Raw genomic sequence first — 24,824 nt, forward strand, 5'->3', positions numbered from 1 at the left:
ATTATATCCCTCGGGTTCTGCGGAATTTTTATTTACTCTTAAATTTCATTTTTTCGTCTTCTTTATTTTTTGTCAGGTCCTGGTGTTGTCTGTTTTCTTCGACTTATGCACAGTTGATTGCCCCGTTTCTTTTCACATTTCCAGTGAATTAAATATGTTTATTCACATGTCATACACATCTCATACAGAGGTTTTAAAAACCCACTTGAAATTTAGATAAACCTGCAAAGACATCTTTATCGTTATTACAATTTTTAAAATTCGTTATCACTTATTTAATTTGTTATGACATTTTTTTTTATTGGAAATGAGAGATTTGGTGCATGTAAGCATCGTTTGTGCTCACCGCTGCCCAACAGGAACAAGTGATAAGCAATTCTTATCACTTGGCGTCCGCCGTCCGGGTATCGTGGTCCGGTAAGTCGTGGTTCCTCTTCGTCGTCAGTAAACGAAAACTTTCTCCTTTGTAATGACTACTTAGCCAAATTTAACCAAACTTGGCCACAACTTTTATTCACGCGGGTATATTGTTTAAAAGATATGTGCGTTGATCCCGCCTTCCAACTATCATGACTAAAAATAAGACATATGTAAGTTTTGTTTATTGTCCGGCAATGTATAGAAAAACTTCTGACTGTAGCTAAAATGTTTAGAATGTTGAGCTGTCCGATGATTATTCATAAGTTATTCCGGCTTCCTTAGATGACGAATTATACTGGTTTATTTTTTCTTTCAAATTTGCCTATCTTCTTGAAAACTATGATAGATGGACATGCAGAAACTTTAAATACTAGTTGCAAAAAATGATTTTCATCAAAATAAGATTGTTTTTGTTTTTTTATCTCGAAAACTGAGATAAATTGATATATAGGGATTGATATTTAACTCCACTTTCAACACTTGTGTACTATTTCGTGGCGGTCAGTTTTATTGGTGGAGGAAGCCGGATTGCTCGGAGATGACCACCGACTTTCGGAAGGAAAGCTGACTGGCATTCCTAGTTAATTAAGAAACTTTGATAAATAGACAAATATAGTAACTTGAAAATGCAATTATAGTCAGCAAGACAAGACCTGCAAATAGGTCAACATATAAAAATTGTCAGATGTCTTCTTATCAGAGTAATAGCGTTTAAATGACGATTTTTTTTAAAACCTTTTTTGTGTTTTGGGCAAAAACTATAGAAGATCCATATAGAAACTGTTTATTTTCCTTTTTAGGGGATGTTTTATTTTGTAAATATTCTTTGCCGGATTGTATTATCCATAAGCTAATACAATAGCAGATTAATAGCAGTAACTTTTTCCATATTCTTATTTGATTGCCCTTAAAACTGAAGGGAAAAGAAAAGGGGTACATGCACTTAGCGCCCGAGCCGGTGTGGTTATCATGAATAGATACCTCCAATAGAGAAGATGTGGTATGATTGCCAATGTGACAACTCTCCACAATGCATCAATAGACCAAATGACACAGAAATTAACAACTATAGATACATTAACATATCTCTGTTTTCCTCATTCGATGGTCTATAAAGAAATACATAAAATAGAAGGAGAATGGACGATTCCGGCTTTAACGCGGACGTCAAAGAAGACACTTTTTTTCGGAATCCAGTCGCTTCAAATCCAGATCCGATCACAATTTATAATCAATACTGGTAACTGTCACTGCAATCATTTGCATTAGATCTCGGGTAGACAAACTAGCATATATTGAACCAGTCGTCAATCGGTTTCACGTGATTGCCAGTTGTTTTGGCGAAGACTTAGACTGCATTAGTTTGTGTAAAAAAAATGATGTATGCATATGTTGTATTACTGTTTGCAGCAACAGTATGCTGTAATGCAGATGCCAATTATATTATAGGCACAGGAATTTCAGATATCACAGGACCAGCTGCAGAAGTTGATATGGTATGCACTGGGGTCATGTTTTTGAAACAAACATATACATGTATATAAAAAATAAATGGATTGGGTCAATATATGACGAATTTGTTGTGCCTGTTGTCCTCAAGTTAATTTTTTTTTAACTGAATGAAATTTATGTGTATGTGACGGGATTGCTTCCCTTTTAACATATAGTAGATACTAACTTAGTCAACCGTAAGCGGTTGAGCTAAGGAAGTACTTCTTTAGCTCAGTTGATTAACGCGCTGCCTTGTAACACAGAGGTCCTGGGTTCGAGCCCCCTTGGTGACAAGCAATATTATAATGAAATTTATGTTCTCCGGTTACATTGTCACCCAACTAAAAACCCACGTTAGAGAGGAATTCTAGCTAAGGTATGTGTTGTTAGAGTCATAATGGTATAATGACTCTTGAGATGGGAAGTGTGACGGGTTTGCTACCTTAGAACATATGGTAGATACTTAGTCAGCCGTAAGCACTTCTTTAGCTCAGTCAGTTAATGCGCTGCCTTGTAACACAGCAGTCCCAGTGGAGACAAAGCAGTTTTGTAATGAAATTCATGCTCTCCGGTTACATGTATGTCACTATGTGTAAAATTTTAGTTTAGCATAAAAAAACGACTATTTTCTTGGCACATGACGAATTTTGGTAAGAGTTCTATATATATGACTTCCACTCCATATAAAAAAACCTAATGACATCTTGCAGTTTATTCTATAGAGGTACAAAAATGAGCTCTTTTAAAAACATACTGAAAGACCATATTCTTTCTTTAAAACATGCACATTTGATGGAAATCTTTAAACAAATTGGCTTGACTTACTTGAAGACGTCTCCTAGTTATGCCCTTGCTCCAACTGTTATTGCTGGAAAATGTAATACCAGAAGGTATAGTGTACATGAAAAAAGGGCACATCCTCAAATCAGCTCTAAATAGAAAAAGGCATGAAAACAAGAAATCAGTTCAGATTAGAATAGATAAAAGTAGGTATTGGTTGTTGTATACATCAATGAGAGAGCATCCCAGAGACCAACAAAATATTAAAAAATCTGTAAATAGTTGTGTATAATCATATATTGGGTATTACACAGACCCTGTTTTGGCATGGACATTTTTGAAAAATCTGTTTCGACACTTGGAGAAACTCTGTTAAGTTTGAATTGTAGCAATGTGATATTGAAAGTATCTCAAGCCTAGAAAATACAAAAATGTGGATGATTTTGAAATTTGGCACCAACAACAATTTCTGTGAGGAACAGAAACATAAAACAGATTAAGTTAGAATGAAAATTTACCTCACCACACTGCAGGGTTTATTTTCTTTCTGCACATAATCATCCCCAGAATATTGATCAAATTTACCTTTAATAATTTAGATGGGGTATGCCAACCCAGCACAAACCACACATGGAATACATTTGAGGCAGTACAGCAGAGCATTTATTATCTCTGATATAAAGAACAGCAGTCGCATAGTGTTTGTCAATACAGATTCATGCATGCAATCTCAAGGCTTAAAGTTGGAGGTAAGAATTCAATGTTATTAGACTTTTTTTTAGTAAGTGATTGTAATTGGTATCTGTTATGTCACATTTATTGTACTTATTTTAATTGGGTTTCACTTTTAAATTATTTCATCTTTAATTTGCCTTTAATTATGCACCAGTATATCTTTCTCAAAAATTATTTGTCTCTTGTTCTGTCTGTCAAACAGTTGGCTGGAACAAGTATCATATAAGGAGTAATGTTTCAGTTGGGAAACTGAAGAGATTGTTACTGTCATGACTTTAGGATAGTAAAAATATCTTTTTTTTGGGGGTCTGCTTTTGAAAAGATTGTGTCAGTGTAGGATTTATTATTCATATTTAACATCAAGGTCATATAAATGAAATGATCATTTTCATATATAACATTTTTATATGACTGCAAAAAAAATTTGCGTCGTATAATGGTATCATGTCGTCGTCTGCGTTGTCCGAAGATGCATTTAGTTTCCGGACAATAACTTTAGAGTTAGTGAATGGATCTCTATAAATTTTTACCAGAAGGTTTAATACCACTAAAGGAAAGTTCAGATTGATTTTGGAGGTTATGGTCCCAATAGTTTCGGAATTGGGGGCCAAAAAGGGGGTCCAATATAAGCATTTTTGTAGTTTTCAAACAATACCTTGTGTTTAAGTGTATGGATCCCTCTAAAATTATACCACAAGTTTCCATACTATGGAGGGATAGTTAGTAATGACTTTGGGGGGTAATGGCTAAAAATGTTTTGGAATTAGGGGCTAAAAAAGGTGAAATTATTGGGCAAAAAAAGGGGGAAAACTAGGTTTTCTGGACAATAACTTTAGATTAAGTGAATGGATCTCTATAAATTTTTACCAGAAGGATCAAAACCACTAAAGGAAGGTTGGGATTGACTTTGGGGGTTATGGTCCCAATAGTTTAGGAATTAGGGGCTAAAAAGGGGGCCCAAAATATGCATTTTTGTAGTTTTCAAACAATAACTTGTGTATAAGTGGATGAATCTCTCTGAAATTATACCACAAGTTTCCATACCATCAAGGGATGGTTAGTAATGACTTTGGGGGGTTATTGCTCAAAATTTTTTGGAATTAGGGGCAAAGAAAGGGAGGAAACTAGTTATTTTTGGTCAATGGACAATTAAGACACTTTAAAAGCAGTGTAAGGAAGGTAATATACAATGTTTGGTATGTTCCAATTTACCTCCCTTGCACTGCTTATAAATTATGTATAAAGAAATGTCAGGTTTAGGACTTATTGCCAAAAAAAGAAGGATGGTAGTAGTTTTCAATTTTTTTTTCCAAATTTCTCAAACTCCAAATTTTTGAAAAGTTTGACGAAGAAATCTTTAATTGCACAATATTGCATAATAGATTTGTAAGATCTTGACATTTGTTTTGTGTCAGAAACTCATATTATGTCAAGAATTTGATCACAATCCAAATTCAGAGCTGGATCAAGCTTGAATGTTGTGTCCATACTTGCCCCAACTGTTCAGGGTTCGACGTCTGCGGTCGTATAAAGCTGTGCCCTGCGGAGCACCTGGTTAAGGTTTATACCGCAATCAAACTAGGCCACAATCGCACTACGATCTCTGAAAAAACTGCAAATTTTGATGATTGTAGTGTGATCATGTAGATCGCAGAAAGGTCATGGTACGTTCGTGGTGAGATCTTTAGGATCATGATGATCGTGGCCAACATTGAACCAGTTCAAAACAATATTGGTGTGGTCTTGGCAAAATCAGGTCGTAGTTAGATTGTAAAGGTCGCTGTACCATTGTAGCAATAGCTTAGCGAAAGTGTAGCCAAAGCGCGATTTAAGTCGGAGATATAACTTTACGATCTCACAGTGACATTACTACGACCATCACATTCTTTCTTTAACCCAAAAACGATTCTACTATTTCATGTTTGTATGACACTATTCAAGACCATAGTACGATTCTAGCACGCTCATGCCGTCCCCATCACGCTCGTCTTGCGACCTGACTACATTCATTCTACGACCATTTTGAGTTTTAGCCATGCTCATTGTCATTGTCACACAAAATATATAAAAGCTATCCAGGTTTTGTTTGTCTGTATGTAATTTGGACCTCAAGTTCCTAATTTCCAACTGCTCAACCATTTTTGACACATCTGTATCATTCCTGCTATTGTTCTATAAAATATTAACATTTGATCTTATCACCAATACCTTGCTACTATGCTATTTATGATTTATTTTATTTCAGATAGTAAAACGATTAAAATCTAAATATGGTAACCTATATACTGAAAGAAATTTATGTATCAGTGGTACACACACACATTCTGGACCGGGTGGATTCCATCAATATCTTCTGTATGATATTACATCTCTTGGTTTTGTCAAAGAGTCTTTTGATGCTTTGGTAGAAGGAATTATTATGGTAAATTCATTTAAATAGATGATCTTTACGGAATGTTATTTGCTCAAGACAGTGGACACCAATTAGATAATCAGGAAATTATTGCTTTTAATACATGTATGATATGTCAATGTTAATATTTAAACCAATTTTGTAGTAATGTGATTAATACTTATACATATAAATGTAAAACTGGTTATGTCCATTTCCGTGTCACATTTTAACAATGGCCATTATATTTTACATTTTACATTTGCCATTTAATGTTTATCCAATATTGTTTTGCTACAGTTTAGTAGAATTTATATAAGATATTTATATAATTAGAATTTTACAAAGATTTGATTTTACATTTACTAGAGTATAGATAGGGCTCACAGTAACCAGAAGCCAGGGAATATCTATGTAAACAGTGGAGAATTGTTGGAGAGTAATATAAACAGAAGTCCTACATCTTATTTGTACAACCCACCAGAAGAAAGAGCCAGGTAATAAAGGGGGTTTACATTGTTACAGAATTTTACTGGTACAGTAGAAATTAATTAGAAATTTAAGAAGAGTTGTATCCCTTTCATTGAGTCAACAGTGAATACTTTAAAAAAAAAGTCCAATTGATCTTTAACAATGTTCAATTTTTTATCCATCAGTCAGTCAGTCCTTTTGGTTACAACTTAAATTGGTTTCAGGATATATATGAGAATACAATCTCAGATAGGTGATCACACTTAAAAATGATTAAAGAGGAAGATCCCTATTGATTTTATAGTCACATGGTCTAAGATCAAGGTCATACAAAAGTGTAGATTTGTTTTTTATACGACAGCAAAAAAAATTTTGGGGATTTATTTTAGGAGTGTTGAGGGCAGTAGAATAGGAATTAAGGGCTAAAAAAGGTCCAAAAAGAAGCATTTTTCTACTTTCCAGACAAATTGATCCCTGCAGTCATATAACGATGCCCTCAGTGAAGCATTTTATTGACAATTGAATCAGGACTTTGAGCTTGCTAACTGAATATTCTTTAAAAATTAATTGTTTTTATACGACCGTAAAAATAAAAAAAATATTTCGTCATATATTGGTATCACGTCGTCGTCAGCGTCGTCCAAAGACAGATTGTTTCCGGATAATAACTTTTGAATAAGTAATCATAAATCAACAAGATTTTAACACAATGTTTATAACCACAAAACGAAGCTTGGGATTGATTTTAGGGGTTATGGTCCCAAAGGTTTAGGAATTAGGGGCCCAAAGGGGCCAAAAACAGCATTTATCTAGTTTCAGAACAAAAAGTTGTGTATTAGTTTTTCAATTACTCTGAAATTGTATAAGTAGAAGGTTGGGATTTATTTAAAGGGTTATTGGGAAAAAAGGTCTAGGAATTAAGGACCAAAAACAAGCATTTTTGTAGTTTTAAGACAATAACTTGTGTGTAACTGTATGGATCTCTCTGACATTGTACCACACATTTCCATACAACACAGGAAAGGCTAGAATTCAGTTTGAAGTTAATATTCCCGAATATGTAGGAATAAGAGGCCAAAAAAGGGCCAAAAAGAAGCATTTTTCTAGTTTACAAACAATAACTTGTGTTTAAGTTTATGGATCTCTATAATGTTTTACAAGAAGGTTTAATACCACTAAAGGAAGGTTGTGATTAATTTTGGGGGTCATGGTCCCAATAGTTAAGAATTAGGGGAAAAAAAGGGGGCCCAAAATAAATGTTTTTTATGCCCCACCTTCGATAGTAGAGGCGGTGCATTACGTTTGCGCGCATTACCACTACATTTGCACGCAAAAATCATTACGTTTGTGCGCAGCTTTTGATTACAATTGCGCGCATTTTTTTGACAGGTAAACCCAGGTAAAATACAGGTAATAATACTTATTTATTTATAATTTGTTCAATTATTTACCCTGCTCACCAACGATGAGGTGGAAGTGGGATTTCGAGCAAGATAATTCCGTTTTATTTTGCACAAGCACTAAATCCTAGAAATCTATACAGATAAAATTGTTAAAATGCTTAAACATAGCTAATCTTAAAAAAGGTAAAGGTATAATTGATAAATTCATTACTTCACATGTTGTTACGTGCCGAAACTCCATGTTTGTGCCTTGGTGTAACTTTAAAAAAATAACTTAAATTATTTACTAATTTTAAAAACGATCACTATTCATTGAAACACTTTTTATTCTGAAACATTCGCAATGAAGTTACATGTGTGTCTTAAGCTATACTACGGATTTTATAATGCTCACTTTAAAATTTGTTTTACAATTTTATATGAACAAATTATAATTTGAATTAAGAAATATTTTCAAAATTAAATATTGATAGTCATGTTTATTATGAACATGAAAGATATATATAGTCAATTGTAATTTAATTTAAATTTTTACCTGAATTTACCTGTAAAATGAATGCGCGCAAATGTAATCAAAAGCTGCGCGCAAACGTAAAACATTTTAATCCCTAAATGCGCGCAAACGTAGTGCGCCCAGTAGAGGGGCATTATGTTTTCTGATCTGTGGCTCCGTTCGTCTGTGCGTCAGTCTGTGCGTCCGTTCAGGTTAAAGTTTTTGGTCAAGGTAGTTTTCGATGAAGCTGAAGTCCAATCAACTTGAAACTTAGTACACTTGTTGCTTATGATATGATCTTTTTAATTTTAAAGCCAAATTAGACTTTTGACCCCAATTTCACGGTCCACTGAACATAGAAAATGAAAGTGGGAGTTTCAGGTTAAAGTTTTTGGTCAAGGTAGTTTTTGATGAAGCTGAAGTCCAATCAACTTGAAACTTAGTACACTTGTTGCTTATGATATGATCTTTCTAATTTTAATGCCAAATTAGACTTTTGACCCCAATTTTACGGTCCACTGAACATAGAAAATGAAAGTGGGATTTTCAGGTTAAAGTTTTTGGTCAAGGTAGTTTTTGATGAAGCTGAAGTCCAATCAACTTGAAACATAGTACACTTGTTGCTTATGATATGATCTTTCTAATTTTATGACAAATTAGACTTTTGACCCTAATTTCACGGTCCACTTAAAATAGAAAATGAAAGTGGGAGTTTCAGGTTAAAGTTTTTGGTCAAGGTAGTTTTTAATGAAATGCGAGTGGGGCATCCGTGTACTTTGGACACATTCTTGTTTTTAAATTTCTCAAATTCAAAATTTTTGAAAAGTTAAAAGAAGAAGTCTTTAATTGCACAATATTGCGCAATAGATTTGTAAGATTTTGACATTTGGTTTGTGTCAGAAACTCATATAATGTCAAAACTTTAATGGCAATCCAAATTCAGAGCTGTATCAAGCTTGAATGTTGTGTCCATACTTGCCCCAACTGTTCATGGTTCGACTTCTGCGGTCGTATAAAGCTGGGCACTGCGGAGCACCTGGTTTTGGTTTTAAAGAATTTTTTTTTGCATTTATATCTTATAAAACTGCATCTGAACATTGTATTGATGATATATTTAGCATTTATATTTTTAAAGAAACAGTCAATGAAAAATAATGTTTTAAGAATTACATTTGATACTGTAAACATGTCTGTTTTATAATACAATGTATATCAAAATATATCTCGTTATATTAGAGGACATGATTGAAAAACTTTCTTTCAGATATAAGCATGACGTAGATAAGAACATGACTGTACTAAAACTTGTTGATGCAGAAGAGAAGGACATTGGAATGATAAGGTAAGTTTAATTCATCATTTACGCAGCAGCAAGGAACATTTCACTGTCAAGGCAATATTGGTCATATCACACACTTAATATTTGCATTTAAAGAGTTACTGTTATCGATAATTATTTAATACAAAACAGTAAGATTTCAAATGAGTATTGCCTTTATATCAGGTAATTATCTAAATAGTTTACTCTATAAGTTTTGACATCAAAGATGATAGGGTAACCCACAATTTTATACGAAACATGCTTAATCATATTATGTACTGGTCTTATCATTCATATTTTAATATTTTTCAATATTTTTTAATTACTCTGAACATACATTAGTTGTTATAGCAGATATTTAATTATTTTTATTTTTTAGTTGGTTTGCAGTTCATTGTACGAGTATGAATAACACCAACCATTTAATCAGCAGTGATAACAAAGGTTATGCAGAACAACTGTTTGAGATGAACAAAAATGGAGGAGCCTTCCCATCATTTGTAAGAAATACAATTATAAGAACCGTTACAGCGCATTCCATTGAGTGTGTAGCCAAAGGTAATATCTTTGGTTAGCTTGCTTGTTAGCTGAACCGTGAAGTCATTATTAGGTCATGTATACTACCCTCCTTTCGAAGTAGCATAGCCCAACAGACAAATTGATTAGTTTTCTGTTGGACTAGTCTATTCTCAAAGTAGGGTAGTTTACCTATCCCAACAATGACTTCACGGTTCAGCTAACAAGCAAGCTAACCAAAGATATTACATTTCTCTACACACTCAATGGATTCCGCTGTAAAATCAATAACTTTTTTCCAATACTTTCTTGCCCATTCTTATTTTCATCACTTTTCCATTGTGGCGTCAGATATTTTGAATTAAGAGGTCAAAATTTTACGGGAACCTGTGTGATATCCAGTAATGGCGGACAAATAATGGTAAGGTGTATTGCTAGAAGTTTTAAAACTTAGTTTTACTCAATTCATAAATCTTATTTTAAAACAGGCAAATGGTAAATTTGTTGCTGCTTTTGCTCAAGCTAATGAAGGTGATGTTTCTCCAAATACAGCTGGTCCAAGGTGTTTAGATACAGGGAAACCATGTGACTCACCACACAGTACATGTAATGGCAGGGTAAGTGTCTCATTTTTCATTTCTAATTTCATTTTCTTATTTAACATGTTATTATAGACAACTGCCGAATTCGTTGCAAATCTGTCAAAAAATTTGGTTTTAGTGAACGTCATTCATGCGTTTAGGGGTTTCATCACTTCCGTTCCTTTGTTGAGCAATTGGTGGGAAAATGATAATGCTATATTGCACGAATTATTCAGCAAATTAAATTTTTATAATTGATATTCAGCACTGCTTTCATAAGGGAATTGGTATTAGGTACCTACGGAACAAATATTATTTCTAGTTTATCCTGCACAATGACGATCACTAAGATGCTTGATGAGCCTTAATAGTGCAGGTATACAGGCGATCCCTTCTATCTAGTAAATGATGTCATAGAGGTACGCATAATTGATGAATTTGATCCGGTAACTGACAAACTCGAAAGTGGTCTATTATTGTTTATTGTACATTTTCTTAAGAAGATTTTTTAAAACATGTCTGCAAGGAATCTTTTAATAGCAATGTTTAAAATGATATTTTCACTATTTGTCTATGGTTACATTTTACAATGTATTTCAGAATGAAATGTGTGTAGCTTTTGGACCAGGAAAAGATATGTTTGACAGCACAAAAATCATTGCAGAAAACCAATATAAAAAGGCATTGGTAAGTTTGTTGACTAAGTTTTTACATGTCAATTAATTAAAAAAGAGAATTGTGTTGCATATATAATATACAATTTTGTCTATTATTATAATACTGTCTGTTTAATTGTACAATACAAATTCACCAGTCACAGAATAATGTTAAATATATCTGTCTTTTGCTTCAGGTGCAGTGCATGTTATGTAAAGACTCATTTACTTGTAATGTTTTTTAATATCAGATATGTTGAAATTATATCTTAATTATTATTCCATGTCAACTAACTTTGATTTGGAAGGTAGGGGGGATATATAGGAATCACTCTACTATCTGTCTATCTATCAATGAGCCTTGGAAGCACAACTCATCATAAATGACTTGACAAATATTGGTGAAATTTTACACAGTTGTAGTACACCAACTGAGGATATGCACAAAAGAATATAATTCTGATCCTAAATGTTAAAGGGGAGATATAAAATTTACCAATATTGCAATATGTGATAATAGTCTCTGATAAGCAAAACTTCTCCTAAATGGCTTGACAGATGTTGATGATTCTTTTCACAGTTGTAATATGAAAATGGTGAATGTGGCTAAAGGAAATAAAAATTTAGCCCTACATACAACAGGGGAGATAATCCAATTCATATTTTCCATTTTGCATTAAGCGGCAATCTTTAAATATGTGAAACTAAATTCCAGGAACATTCAAAATGTTACTGGTTTTTTTTTTTATTCAAATAAAATAAAATTGTATTAAATGTGCTTCGTTTTACAGGAACTATATGATTCCGCCAAAACAATGTTGACAGGTCCAGTAGATTTCCGCCATTCTTATGTAGATATGACAAAAGTTGAGGTGCAGCTGAATGCTACAACTAAGGTTTGTAAATACTCAAAGTTAAACAGAAATTGTAAATTATAGCTTGTCAATTAATTGTAGGTTCGTATATAAAGAATTTGATAACAAAATTACAAGAGTATAAAAAAAACCCAGATATGCTTATTATACTCCTGCTAAAAAAAGGGTGATATACTTTATACTTTATACTATATAAGTTTTATCTTCTTGATATATGACACAAAGCTTCATCTGGGTATGCAATACTGTATGACATGTTCTCAGTTTCTCCATTATTTACTTCCTGTTTGCTGAAAAAATGTCTTAAAAAATGTTGTGCCTATTCACTATAGAATAAAACTCTGCATGAGAAGGGAATCACAGGCCGTGTTCACACCAAACGCTGTGTAGAGTAAACATGTTTACAATTAGTTTAGTGTAGTGTACACTGGTTTCACATTACATTTGTTCACATTTATACACCTTGTTTAGCTACCTGTACATAAGATTTGTTCCCACTTGTAAACTATATGTCATTTAAATGTTCATTACGTAGAACTGAATTCAAAATTTTTGGAAATTTTTTCTAGCGATAAGGGAACAACCAATTGACTTCAAAAGGGGGGCGGAGGATGGGAATGGAAATATTCCGATCTCCAATTTGATAAAAAAAAAAAATGGTCATACAGATGATAAAAAAAAAATGTTCTGAATCAAGAGTGTCCCCATACATTATAGTGTTAAAAATTGAAAAAAAAGTATTTGATAACCAGCATCGAAAAAAAAGGAATAAAAACGTACGCGCGAAAAAAAATCTGACTCAGATAAAAAAAATAACTCTCCCCCTTTTTTTAAGTTAAGTGGTTGCTACTTTAAGAAAGCCATTTTTATAATTTGCAGTAGTTTGAATATACAAGAGAAGTCTCGATAACGCATTAGAAAACGTTAGCTGCAACAGCGTGCTTACAGCCGAAAAAAAAAGGATTGAGATATTAGGGATCACTACATTTTTAGCTCACCTGGCCTAAAAGGCCATGTGAGCTTTTCTCATCACTTGGCGTCCGTCGTCGTCGTCGTCGTCTGTCGTCGTTAACAATTTTTCAAACATCTTCTCCTCTGAAACTACTGAATGGATTTGAATGAAACTTAATATGATTGTTCCTTAGTATATCCTGCACAAAATGTGCGCTTCGATTTTTGATCCGTCAAAAAACATGGCCACCGTTACTTAAAATAGAACATAGGGGTCAAATGCAGTTTTTGGCTTATATCTCAAAAACGAAAGCATTTAGAGCAAATCTGACATGGGGTAAAAATGTTCATTAGGTCAAGATCTATCAGCCCTGAAATTTTCAGATGAATCAAACAAACCATTGTTGGGTTGCTGCCACTTAATTGGTAATTTTAAGGAAATTTTGCAGTTTTTGGTCATTATCTTGAATATTATTATAGATAAAGATAAACTGTAAACAGCAAAAAAGATCAGCAAAGTAAGATCTACAAATAAGTTAATATGACCAAAATTGTCAATTGACCCCTTAAGGGGTTATTGTCCTTTAATGACAATTTTTCACAATTTGTTCATCATATTTGCTAACTTTAAAAAATCTTCTCCTCTGAAACTACTGAATGGATTTGGTTAAAACTTAGCATGGTTGTTCCTTAGATTATCCTGCACAAAGTGTGTGCTTTGATTTTTGATCCGTCAAAAAACATGGCCGCCGTTACTTAAAATAGAACATAGGGGTCAAATGCAGTTTTTGGCTTATATCTCAAAAACGAAAGCATTAAGAGCAAATCTGACATGGAGTAAAAATGTTCATTAGGTCAATATCTATCAGCCCTGAAATTTTCAGATGAATCAAACATCCAATTGTTGGGTTGCTGCCACTTAATTGGTAATTTTAAGGAAATTTTGCAGTTTTTGGTCATTATCTTGAATATTATTATAGATAAAGATAAACTGTAAACAGCAAATATGATCAGCAAAGTAAGATCTACAAATAAGTCAATTTGACCAAAATTGTCAATTGACCTCTTTAGGAGTTATTGCCCTTTAAAGACTTTTCACAATTTGTTCATCATGTTGACTTACTTTAAAAAATCTTCTCTTATGAAACTGCTGTATCAATTTCAGCCAAACTTAGGCTAAATGAGTTTCAGAGTTTCAGAGTATCTAGTATAAATTTTATATTTCATTTCCTTGTATGTCAAGAAACATAGCTCCTATGGCTAAAATAGAACATAGGAGAAAATGATTTTTTTTTGCTTTTGAAGAAAATAGGACGATTCAAAGAACATTTAAATAAATTGAAAAGCCAAAATAATCATTGATGAGAGATTAAACCAAAAAAAATTCAGGTGAGCGATTCAGGCTCTTGAGAGCCTCTTGTTATCTTTTCTGTTCGTTTCAAATGGTATTTCTTCTCCATGGTATTTGGTAAAGGAATAGGGTAGTGTTTTTTTTTTATATTTATTTTACGTGTTATTTAATGGATCTGAGATACTAGACAAACATATCATTTACCTCACACTTGTTTTAGTCATGCATTTATTCGTGAATCGTTTTTTGAGTAATGACCAGTGGCGAATATTTCTGTGTACGTCAAGTCAATTCGGGAAGACCTTTTCAAATGAATTAGGCAACAATTATTTACTTCATTTTTTATGGAGGGGGAGGGGGGCGTGAGCTATTGATTTTTTTCAGGACAAATTTTGGTGACAAGTCGAAATCAATTTTAGAATTATACATAGTGGCAGATGAGGGTGAAACAAACAATTTTTTTTCAGGGCCAAAAACTGGAAACTTTTTTAGTTTCCAAAACAAAATCCATAGCTCACCACCCCCACCCCCCTTGCCTTTATGTTTTATACTCAACTATAATAACCCCCCTCCCCCGAAAATCAATTGGTTGCTGCCTTATGGGTTCGGCAATGATGCTGCTTTGAGTCTTGATTAGGGATTAATAAAGTACGTTAATTTTTTTAATCTGTAAAAATTTAGACAACTTATAATTATCAAAAATATCAATTTTACTCAAAAATAGTTTCCTCCTTAAATATATACACGATAAAACTAATGTCCTAAATGCCTAGTTTTGTGTACACTTAACCTACACAAGGCCTACATTGACTATCGACTGTGTTTAGGTAAAACATGATTTAAACTACATGTAAACATTGAGTTTTATCAATGGGAACGCAATTGTGTTTAGTTTACGTGTGAGTTACACTAACACAACACCAAATTTAGGTCAATGTGAACACGGCCACAGTTTTAGAACATTAAACATGCCCAAGTAAATAACCTGTATAATATTTGTCTTTTTACAGGTAAAAACCTGTAAGCCTGCCATGGGATACAGCTTTGCAGCTGGAACTACTGATGGACCTGGGGCATTCAATTTTGAACAAGGTAAAAAGAAAAATAACAATAAACAGAACTCCAAGGCACTTTTTTCAAAAAGTCCCTCACCTAATGGTGAAATCTAAAGCTCAAACACACGAAATGAAAACAATTGTCATATTCTTGATAAAACATACAGCAGATTTTAAGAAAGTCATCAAAGTGAAAAATTGTTTATTTAGAAATGTTAAGATGACAATCAGTTACTTCAGGGCCAGTCTTTGTAAGAATCAGGCTGAAAAAAATTTTGATGTAACCCTTATTCTGAGTAAGTAATGGTAGGTCTTTCATTTCCACATGTCTGATAATTCTTTATTTAATTAGTGGTTAGAATAATAGCAAAATATGGAGTTATCTTCCTTTAATTGTTTATTTCAACCAAATTATATCTTGAATTTATAAACAAGAACAGGAAAAGGAAAAGAATGTTATATTCGTGCACCATTATAAATTTTGAACATAAATTAATGTTAACTTGAGTGGGATTTTGTTTGTCACCACTTCCTGATTTTTATGCAGAAACACACTTAATTACAATAAGAAGCTGTCAAGGCCATAAGTATTCATATTGAAATAGATCATACAGAACCAAGTTGTTTTATAAATAATTTCAATAAGTTGATTTGTGTGGTGTGTATATTTTCTGTCCTGTGTGTAAGAAGTTGAAATGTAATATGGTCTGTTAAAGTAGATTTGATCTCTTGAAAGAAGATATACATTACTGTAGTAAATTTTATAAAAGACTAGACTGAAAGATGTGAACCACACAATTAATGTTATGGGAGGATATAATGCTTGAAGTTAAGTAATCACATTTTAGATTTAAGGAAGTTTGATTTGAATAAGATGCTACAAATGTATATCAATGTAAACTACATCAAGGTGTGAACTTAATCAAGAAAGATATTATAACAATAATGTCATGGTTAAATGATTGCAATATAGGTGCTAAGATTTTGGAATAATGTAAATCTTTGTATCTCACTTAGGATCCAACTCAACCAACCCATTCTGGAACTTGATAAGTAGTTTTCTGAAAGCACCAACAGCTGAACAAATAGCATGTCACAAACCAAAACCTATACTGCTGGATACTGGAGAGGTGAGAACTAGTAATATGTCTGATACTAAACTAAAACTTTTTTATGCCCCACCTACAATAGTAGAGGGGCATTATGTTTTCTGGTCTGTGTGTTCGTTCGTCCCTCCATTCGTCCCCCTTCAGGTTAAAGTTTTTGGTCGAGGTAGTTTTTGATGAAATTGAAGTCCAATCAACTTGAAACTTAGTACACATTTTCCCTATGATATAATCTTTTTAATTTTAATGCCAAATTAGAGTTTTTTACCCCAATTTCACAGTCCACTGAACATAGAAAATGATACTGCGAGTGGGGCATCCGTGTACCTCGGACACATTCTTGTTTTAACTGGAAAGGAAGGTACTGTGTCAGATTCTTAAGTCATTAATATTGGATACTAAAAAAATGAGAAAAGTAGCATACCAAGAGTTATATTACAAAATATTAAAGACCTAAAAAAAAAATAGCTAAATTCATCTTAGGTCAAAGGTCATACTAAAATAAGGGAATAACAAATGTTATAAAAGTCCTTTCCAAATATATTGGATACTTTTGTGAAATATTTCTTATATTATCAGATACTGAAGGGGTAAGAACAGAAAGAAAATTAAACTTGAAGTACAACTGGATACTGTAAAAACATAAAGTGCCTGTCTTCAATCAGCATCACTTGAAGCAATGATCAAATCAAAATTTGTTTAATGAAATAGATGGTCTGTACAATGTTAACAAATTCAAATATTCTACCCTAACAATGTGTTTGTTTTGATTTATCATTGTTAGATGTCATCTCCATATATGTGGGAACCAGAAATTGTAGATGTTCAGTTATTGAGGATTGGGCAATTAGCTTTAATTGCTGTTCCAGCAGAATTTACGTAAGAAATATAGCATACACATAAAACATCGTTGCATGATAGCCAAAGCACTTCAACAGGTCATTACCCAAAGATATATCAGAAGAAAATGGACGGTCAATAACTTTAACAGATTTTCAATTTCTTTAAGCTTGTCATCAGCAATAATAATAATATAATAATAATAATAATAAATTCTTTATTTAAAGAGGGTAACTCAATTAGAAATAGTCTAATTTTCATTGAGGCCCTCAAACAATGTAAAAATTAATATTTTCAAAGGACTGAGTTTCATAGCAGTGCTGAACTTTTCTTAAAAATGTTTAAAAAATGTTGTTTTAGCCTATGTTTTCGATATTTTTTTTGTTCATTCCTTTTTACATTTTAAATTTCAGTTTCATATTGGTTTGTAAGGAGCTAGCTTTAAGAATATGCATGTATAATTGGGAATTTTTTATGAAGAGGGGAATTGTTAAAATGAAAGGTTGATAATCCAAGAAAACAGTGAAAAACAATTAGTTCGGTAAGTGAAATCAACAAATTATAATGATATAACAGTTGCCATGGAAAGTTGAATACCAATTAGTATTTGATTTTTGTTTACAGAACTATGTCAGGTAGAAGAACTAGAGATGCAGTGAAAAAGGTATGCTATTTCTTATATAAAAATAAAGAGATGTGGTATGATTGCCAATGAAACACCTATCTACCAAAGTTCAAATGAAGTGGATGTAAGCAATTATTTGTACAACCTTCAACAATGAGAAAAATGGTTGGCTATAAAAGGCCATGACATGGAATATAGGAAACAATTCAATTGAGAAAACTAATAGCCTAATTTATATCAAAACTATTTACGAAAAACAAATATGACAGACATGAACAAAATACAACCACTGAACTACAGGTTGCTGACTTGGGACAGGCACATGAAGAATGTGGTAGGGTAAAACATATCTTGTTTGATAACCTTCAAATTTGAAAGGATTACTATTAAACAATAATAACAAGACAGTAAAATTTGCTAACAAAGATTATTTAATTGTAAGTAAATAGTTTTGTTTCACATATTTAAAAACATTGCTGAAGAATCTGGTATTATTACAATTAACATTATAATAAACAGCTTAAACTGGTGTGCCTCAAAAAGAGACTTCAGTTTACAACGACAGACAGTAAATATGTTATGGAATAGTTATTCATTAGTCTTTTGGTAAAGATTTATTCATATCAACATCCTTGTTCTACTTGTCTCTTTAGACCTTAGTTATGAACGGGTTCCCAGCAGATACCATTCCAGTTATAGCAGGACTATCTAATGACTATGCTGATTATGTTGCTACGTTTGAAGAATATCAGGTATGTCATACTTTTATTTACATGTTTTAAATTGCTGACCCTTTCAAAAATATATTTCTAGTCATTACTTTTCATCTGTTTATCTTATAAAGTAATTTAAGTTTTGTCTTTTATTATGTAACTTCTAGGGTAGTCTGAATGAAACTTGACAGATTTTTACTTGTCAAACATTGAAATTAAAAAAAAAAATGGAGCTTGTACTTTGATTCATGTTTTCTAAGAATATTTGATGAGCTTGCCAACCAGGAAACAAAGCTCTGCAATTCGAGAGAAACAGAAAATTCCATTGTTATTTTAAAGTTCATATGATATTTACTTTATCTTCCAGGCACAGAGATATGAAGCAGGATCTACTATTTTTGGTCCACACACATTAGAGGCATATATTCAACAGTTTGAGATTTTAGCTGAAGCCATGGCTAAGGTTTGTACTTTCACTTAATAATCTAATTGAATAATTCAAATAATATCCTTGCACATTTCAATATGGAATGTTTTTATTGCAAGGAAGATAATATATAAAAGAGGTCTGGCCTTTTATCATGTTTTTCTGGTTTTATATTTTTAACCGGATTTTTGTGACAAAAATGTTGGTTATTGATTTGGGGATGTACGGCCGGCTGGCGGGCGGCAATCAAATGTTGTCCTTGCATAAACTCATGAACCGTTCAACCAAAGCTTTTAAGATTTTAATATGTTGTTACTGACAACTAAATGAAGGTCAAGTTCAATAATGGCGATTTTCACTTTTACCGTTCAGGAGTTATGGTTCTTGAAAGATTGAAAAATGGTTTTTCCAGTCGTGTCCGTGCATTTACGCATGAACTGTTCTACCAAAGCTTACCAAATTTTAATATGTTGTTACTGATGACAAAATGGAGGTCAATTTCAATAATGACGATTTTGACTTTTACCGTTCAGGAGTTATGGTTCTTGTGAGATTGAAAAATGGAGTTTCCAGTCGTGTCCGTGTATTTACACATGAACTGTTCTACCAAAGCTTCCAAAATTTTAATATGTTGTTACTGATGACAAAATGGAGGTCAAGTTCAATAATGACGATTTTGACTTTTACCGTTCAGGAGTTATGGTTCTTGAAAGATTGAAAAATGGTGTTTCCAGTTGTGTCCGTGCATTTTCTCATGAACCATTCAACCAAAGCTTTTGAAATTTTTATATGTTGTTACTGATGACAAAATAGAGGTCAAGTTCAATAATGACGATTTTGACTTTTACCGTTCAGGAGTTATGGTTCTTGAAAGATCGTAAAATGGCGTTTCCATTCACTTTATTGCATTTACTCATGAACCATTCAATCTAAGCTTTTCAAATTTTAATATGTTGATACTGATGACAAAATGGAGGTCAAATTTGATATTGACGATTTTCACTTTCACCATTCATTAGTAATGGTTCTTGTGATATTGCCAGGACACAAATAAATGTTAATAAATCCGGTTTGCTGTCGTTGTGACAGCCTCTTGTTTATATTTGGTATGGAACTCTTTGATGATGAGTTGTGCTGTGTAGAAGATTTTCAAATCTGACAGGTTATCACTTACTGTTAAGACCGTACTTTACTTTGAATTTTTGTCATTGCACAATAATGCATATACATGTATATACATGTATACTATGCTGAATATTGTGTGCAATTACTTGTTGAAAGCCATACTATCACCTGAAACAGCAATGACATTTACTTCCCTCTCTTATATAGGGAACACCTGCAGCACCTGGACCTAATCCTCCAAATCTATTAGACAAGCAGCTGTCATTTTTGTTACCTGTTGTATTTGATCATGCACCATTTGGTTCACATTATGGTGATGTTGTGGTTGATGCCAAACCGTCATACAAACAGGTAAGTTTAAATAACACTATAAAGTTGAACAGAAGACAAGCAGTTATCTAACTTGATTACTTCTTCAATATGAAGATGCTACCTTTATTTTGTCTCGGTGTTCTTCAACACAAAAGAAGGATATCATTTAGAACCATGTTAGGTATTTACATGACGTGCTGCAAAATAGTGAATTTTGTGTTCAAATATAAGAATGTATTGACTTTGATGTCATTGAAATATGATAAATATTCATGAAGATTTCAACTTAAGAAATAAAACATGAATTACAGTTTTCTTTAAACATCACAAAATAATCTTATTATAACCAGGCCTTGACATTCAAGCATCCTTCAGGAGTACCTAACCTAGGTTATTTTATTACTTCCATGATTATGATAGAAGAAATTGAACAGTTGATAAGAATGATAATTCATCATTTTTATTTCAGGGAGATTCAGTTGTGGTTAAGTTTATTGGAGCCAATCCAAGGAACGATAGAAAGGTAGAGTCATTTTTTTATGTTTCAAAAACCCTAAATATTTATAATAATATAGTATTGTCCCTGTGCATAAAGGGGGTGTACACTTGTCAATCGTGTGCATGTATACACTTGCTGTATTGTACTTGTGTTTTATTTATTTTTTTATTTTTAATGAACATTGTAGCTTAGTGTACTTATATTTGTGTTACTTGTAACTGTGCAATTGAGACTTAATTTCATTAGAATATTTAACTTTAAACTTTTTTTCACAAAAATAAATCCTTTGGTTTGTCATACAGCATGTATAAATTGTATCCCCAAGATGTAAGCAAAATATAACGGAGAACTATCACAAACAAAACATACACATTTCATTGAAAACTGTTATTACTTTTGTATAAAACTTGACTTTTTGTATTTTCAGTGGGAGAATACATTCCTGACTGTTGACATGTTGGGACCTGGTCAAAACTGGACAACTGTTTACACAGATGGACAATGGCCAACAAAGTATATACTAAGATTATGTTTATTATTTCTTGTATATTGTAGTCTTCTTTCTTATGTTCATTTCTTTCCTTTAAGTATAATGATCATATAATAAGAAAAGGCACTGCTAAGAATTTAAATAATGGAGAAATGTCTGACCTCTTTTGAGAAGGTATTTTTAGAATTAGTTATTTTACTATTGATTAACACTGTCTTTTAAACAAAGTACTGTAAAAGCAGAAATTTTCGTGGAGAATTTAATTTCTTTTATTTTGTGGAAAGAACATGTCCACGAAATTTCCTCACTTCCATTTACGTGAAACTACTAAATTAAATCCCAATGAAATCTTATATAGAGACAAAAACAAGAGATTTCAACCCCACTAAAATTAATGTTTCTACAGTAGATGATAAATGTCATTAGTTTGGTAATAGTGACCCGTTCTCTGATATGGTTGAATTTTTTTTAAGAGGCTTTTCTGCTCCATGCAAATCTTGGGTATGACATCTGTCTTTTTAAAACTTACACAATTTCCCTTCTGAGAAGATGTTGACAATTGATTCAGGCAAGTTTTCTTAGCTTAATATCTAAAGCTTACTTTTAATAGAATGTATCTTGACAGCATTGCTTGGTTAAAAGGTACGGTTGATCATTTCAAAGTTGTGTTGATTATGTGATTGTTTCTATAGATAACTGAGACAAGAGGAATTTGACTATGAACGAGAGGGACATGTGTGTGTATCAAAAACAAACTTTAATTTCTTCTTGAGTTAATCTTTTACATATTAACCTTTTAGATTTGAATGGCATTCAACCAGCATGTTCCTAGGTGAAAGTCAAGCTACCATTACATGGGATATTCCTGCTGACCAACAGATTGGAACTTATCGTATTCAGTACTTTGGAAATTGGAAAGAAATAAGTGGATCCATTACAACTTTTCATGGAAAAACAAAACAATTCAAAGTTACTTCGCTCAAAGACTTTTATAAAAGAAAACTTCAAAAGTCATCATTGAAAGAAAAAATTAGGCAGAATATGGCTTTGACAAATGATATACTTGCATCAAAATTTCAAATTCCACAAAATGTAGGTTAATTGAATTTTGATATTTTTTGTGTAGATTTCATTCCACACTAGTTATTCTAGGGTAAATGTATGCTAGTCATATTTGTTTGCAGTGAATTTAGCAATGATTTTGTCTCTTTAATTATATTTGATTGTTACTAATTTATTTGATTGTTTTATAATTTTGTAATTAAACCAATCTTGTTTCAAGCATTTTTCTGTTTTCTTTTTATGAATGCAATTGTTCACAAGGCATCTTGAACAATGTGTCACAATTTTAATAGATTATATTTAGATGCAGCTTTGATAACCCTATCATAAGATCAACTTTAAATGACTGTCTCAATATGTGGATTGTTCTTCTGATTGATTCTGATGACATACCCATCAGTACAAACATAGGCAATCTTCTGATTGATTCTGATGACATACTCATCAGTACAAACATAGGCAATCTTCTGATTGATTCTGATGACATACCCATCAGTACAAACATAGGCAATCCTCTGATTGATTCTGATGACATACCCATCAGTACAAACATAGGCAATCTTCTGATTGATTCTGATGACATACCCATCAGTACAAACATAGGCAATCCTCTGATTGATTCTGATGACATACCCATCAGTACAAACATAGGCAATCTTCTGATTGATTCTGATGACATACCCATCAGTACAAACATAGGCAATCTTCTGATTGATTCTGATGACATACCCATCAGTACAAACATAGGCAATCTTCTGATTGATTCTGATTGACATACTCATCAGTACAAACATAGGCAATCTTCTGATTGATTCTGATGACATACCCATCAGTACAAACATAGACAATCTTCTGATTGATTCTGATGACATACCCATCAGTACAAACATAGGCAATCTTCTGATTGATTCTGATTGACATACTCATCAGTACAAACATAGGCAATCTTCTGATTGATTCTGATGACATACCCATCAGTACAAACATAGGCAATCCTCTGATTGATTCTGATGACATACCCATCAGTACAAACATAGGCAATCTTCTGATTGATTCTGATGACATACCCATCAGTACAAACATAGGCAATCTTCTGATTGATTCTGATGACATACCCATCAGTACAAACATAGGCAATCCTCTGATTGATTCTGATGACATACCCATCAGTACAAACATAGGCAATCCTCTGATTGATTCTGATGACATACCCATCAGTACAAACATAGGCAATCCTCTGATTGATTCTGATGACATACCCATCAGTACAAATATAGGCAATCTTCTGATTGATTCTGATGACATACCCATCAGTACAAACATAGGCAATCCTCTGATTGATTCTGATGACATACCCATCAGTACAAACATAGGCAATCCTCTGATTGATTCTGATGTCATACACATCAGTACAAACATAGGCAATCCTCTGATTGATTCTGATGACATACCCATCAGTACAAACATAGGCAATCTTCTGATTGATTCTGATTGACATACTCATCAGTACAAACATAGGCAATCTTCTGATTGATTCTGATGACATACCCATCAGTACAAACATAGGCAATCCTCTGATTGATTCTGATGACATACCCATTAGTACAAACATAGGCAATCTTCTGATTGATTCTGATGACATACCCATCAGTACAAACATAGGCAATCTTCTGATTGATTCTGATGACATACCCATCAGTACAAATATAGGCAATCCTCTGATTGATTCTGATGAGATACCCATCAGTACAAACATAGGCAATCCTCTGATTGATTCTGATGATATACCCATCAGTACAAACATAGGCAATCCTCTGATTGATTCTGATGACATACCCATCAGTACAAACATAGGCAATCCTCTGATTGATTCTGATGACATACCCATCAGTACAAACATAGGCAATCCTCTGATTGATTCTGATGACATACCCATCAGTACAAACATAGGCAATCTTCTGATTGATTCTGATTGACATACCCATCAGTACAAACATAGGCAATCTTCTGATTGATTCTGATGACATACCCATCAGTACAAACATAGGCAATCCTCTGATTGATTCTGATGACATACCCATTAGTACAAACATAGGCAATCTTCTGATTGATTCTGATGACATACCCATCAGTA

General features: G+C 32.9%; 1 protein-coding gene across 1 annotated transcript; it reads left to right on the forward strand.

Moving 5' to 3' along the window:
• The first annotated feature begins 910 nt into the window (after window positions 1-910).
• LOC139487742 (putative neutral ceramidase C) lies at window positions 911-22,909 on the forward strand. Its single transcript, XM_071272784.1, has 19 exons — window positions 911-1,916; window positions 3,291-3,440; window positions 5,672-5,848; window positions 6,188-6,315; window positions 9,450-9,527; window positions 9,886-10,006; window positions 10,511-10,639; window positions 11,204-11,290; window positions 12,051-12,155; window positions 15,447-15,528; window positions 16,509-16,621; window positions 17,382-17,476; window positions 18,062-18,101; window positions 18,716-18,814; window positions 19,143-19,238; window positions 20,535-20,678; window positions 21,109-21,162; window positions 21,566-21,651; window positions 22,429-22,909. Exons 1-19 carry the CDS (start codon window positions 1,797-1,799, stop codon window positions 22,727-22,729), a joined length of 2,205 nt encoding a protein of 734 aa, XP_071128885.1. The 5' UTR covers window positions 911-1,796; the 3' UTR covers window positions 22,730-22,909.
• Window positions 22,910-24,824: the final 1,915 nt, after the last annotated feature.

The sequence above is a fragment of the Mytilus edulis genome, chromosome 9 (assembly GCF_963676685.1).
Source record: "Mytilus edulis chromosome 9, xbMytEdul2.2, whole genome shotgun sequence".
In the NCBI taxonomy this organism is placed as follows: domain Eukaryota; kingdom Metazoa; phylum Mollusca; class Bivalvia; order Mytilida; family Mytilidae; genus Mytilus; species Mytilus edulis.

What these genes read in the sequence shown, in the direction of transcription:
- LOC139487742 (XM_071272784.1), top strand. Translation starts at nt 1,797, where the DNA reads ATGATGTATGCATATGTTGTATTACTGTTTGCAGCAACAGTATGCTGT. An exon ending in TGGTAGAAGGAATTATTATG is followed by an intron (nt 5,849 to 6,187) that starts GTAAATTCATTT and finishes TACATTTACTAG; the next exon opens with AGTATAGATAGGGCTCACAG. An exon ending in GAGGAGCCTTCCCATCATTT is followed by an intron (nt 10,007 to 10,510) that starts GTAAGAAATACA and finishes ATTTTAAAACAG; the next exon opens with GCAAATGGTAAATTTGTTGC.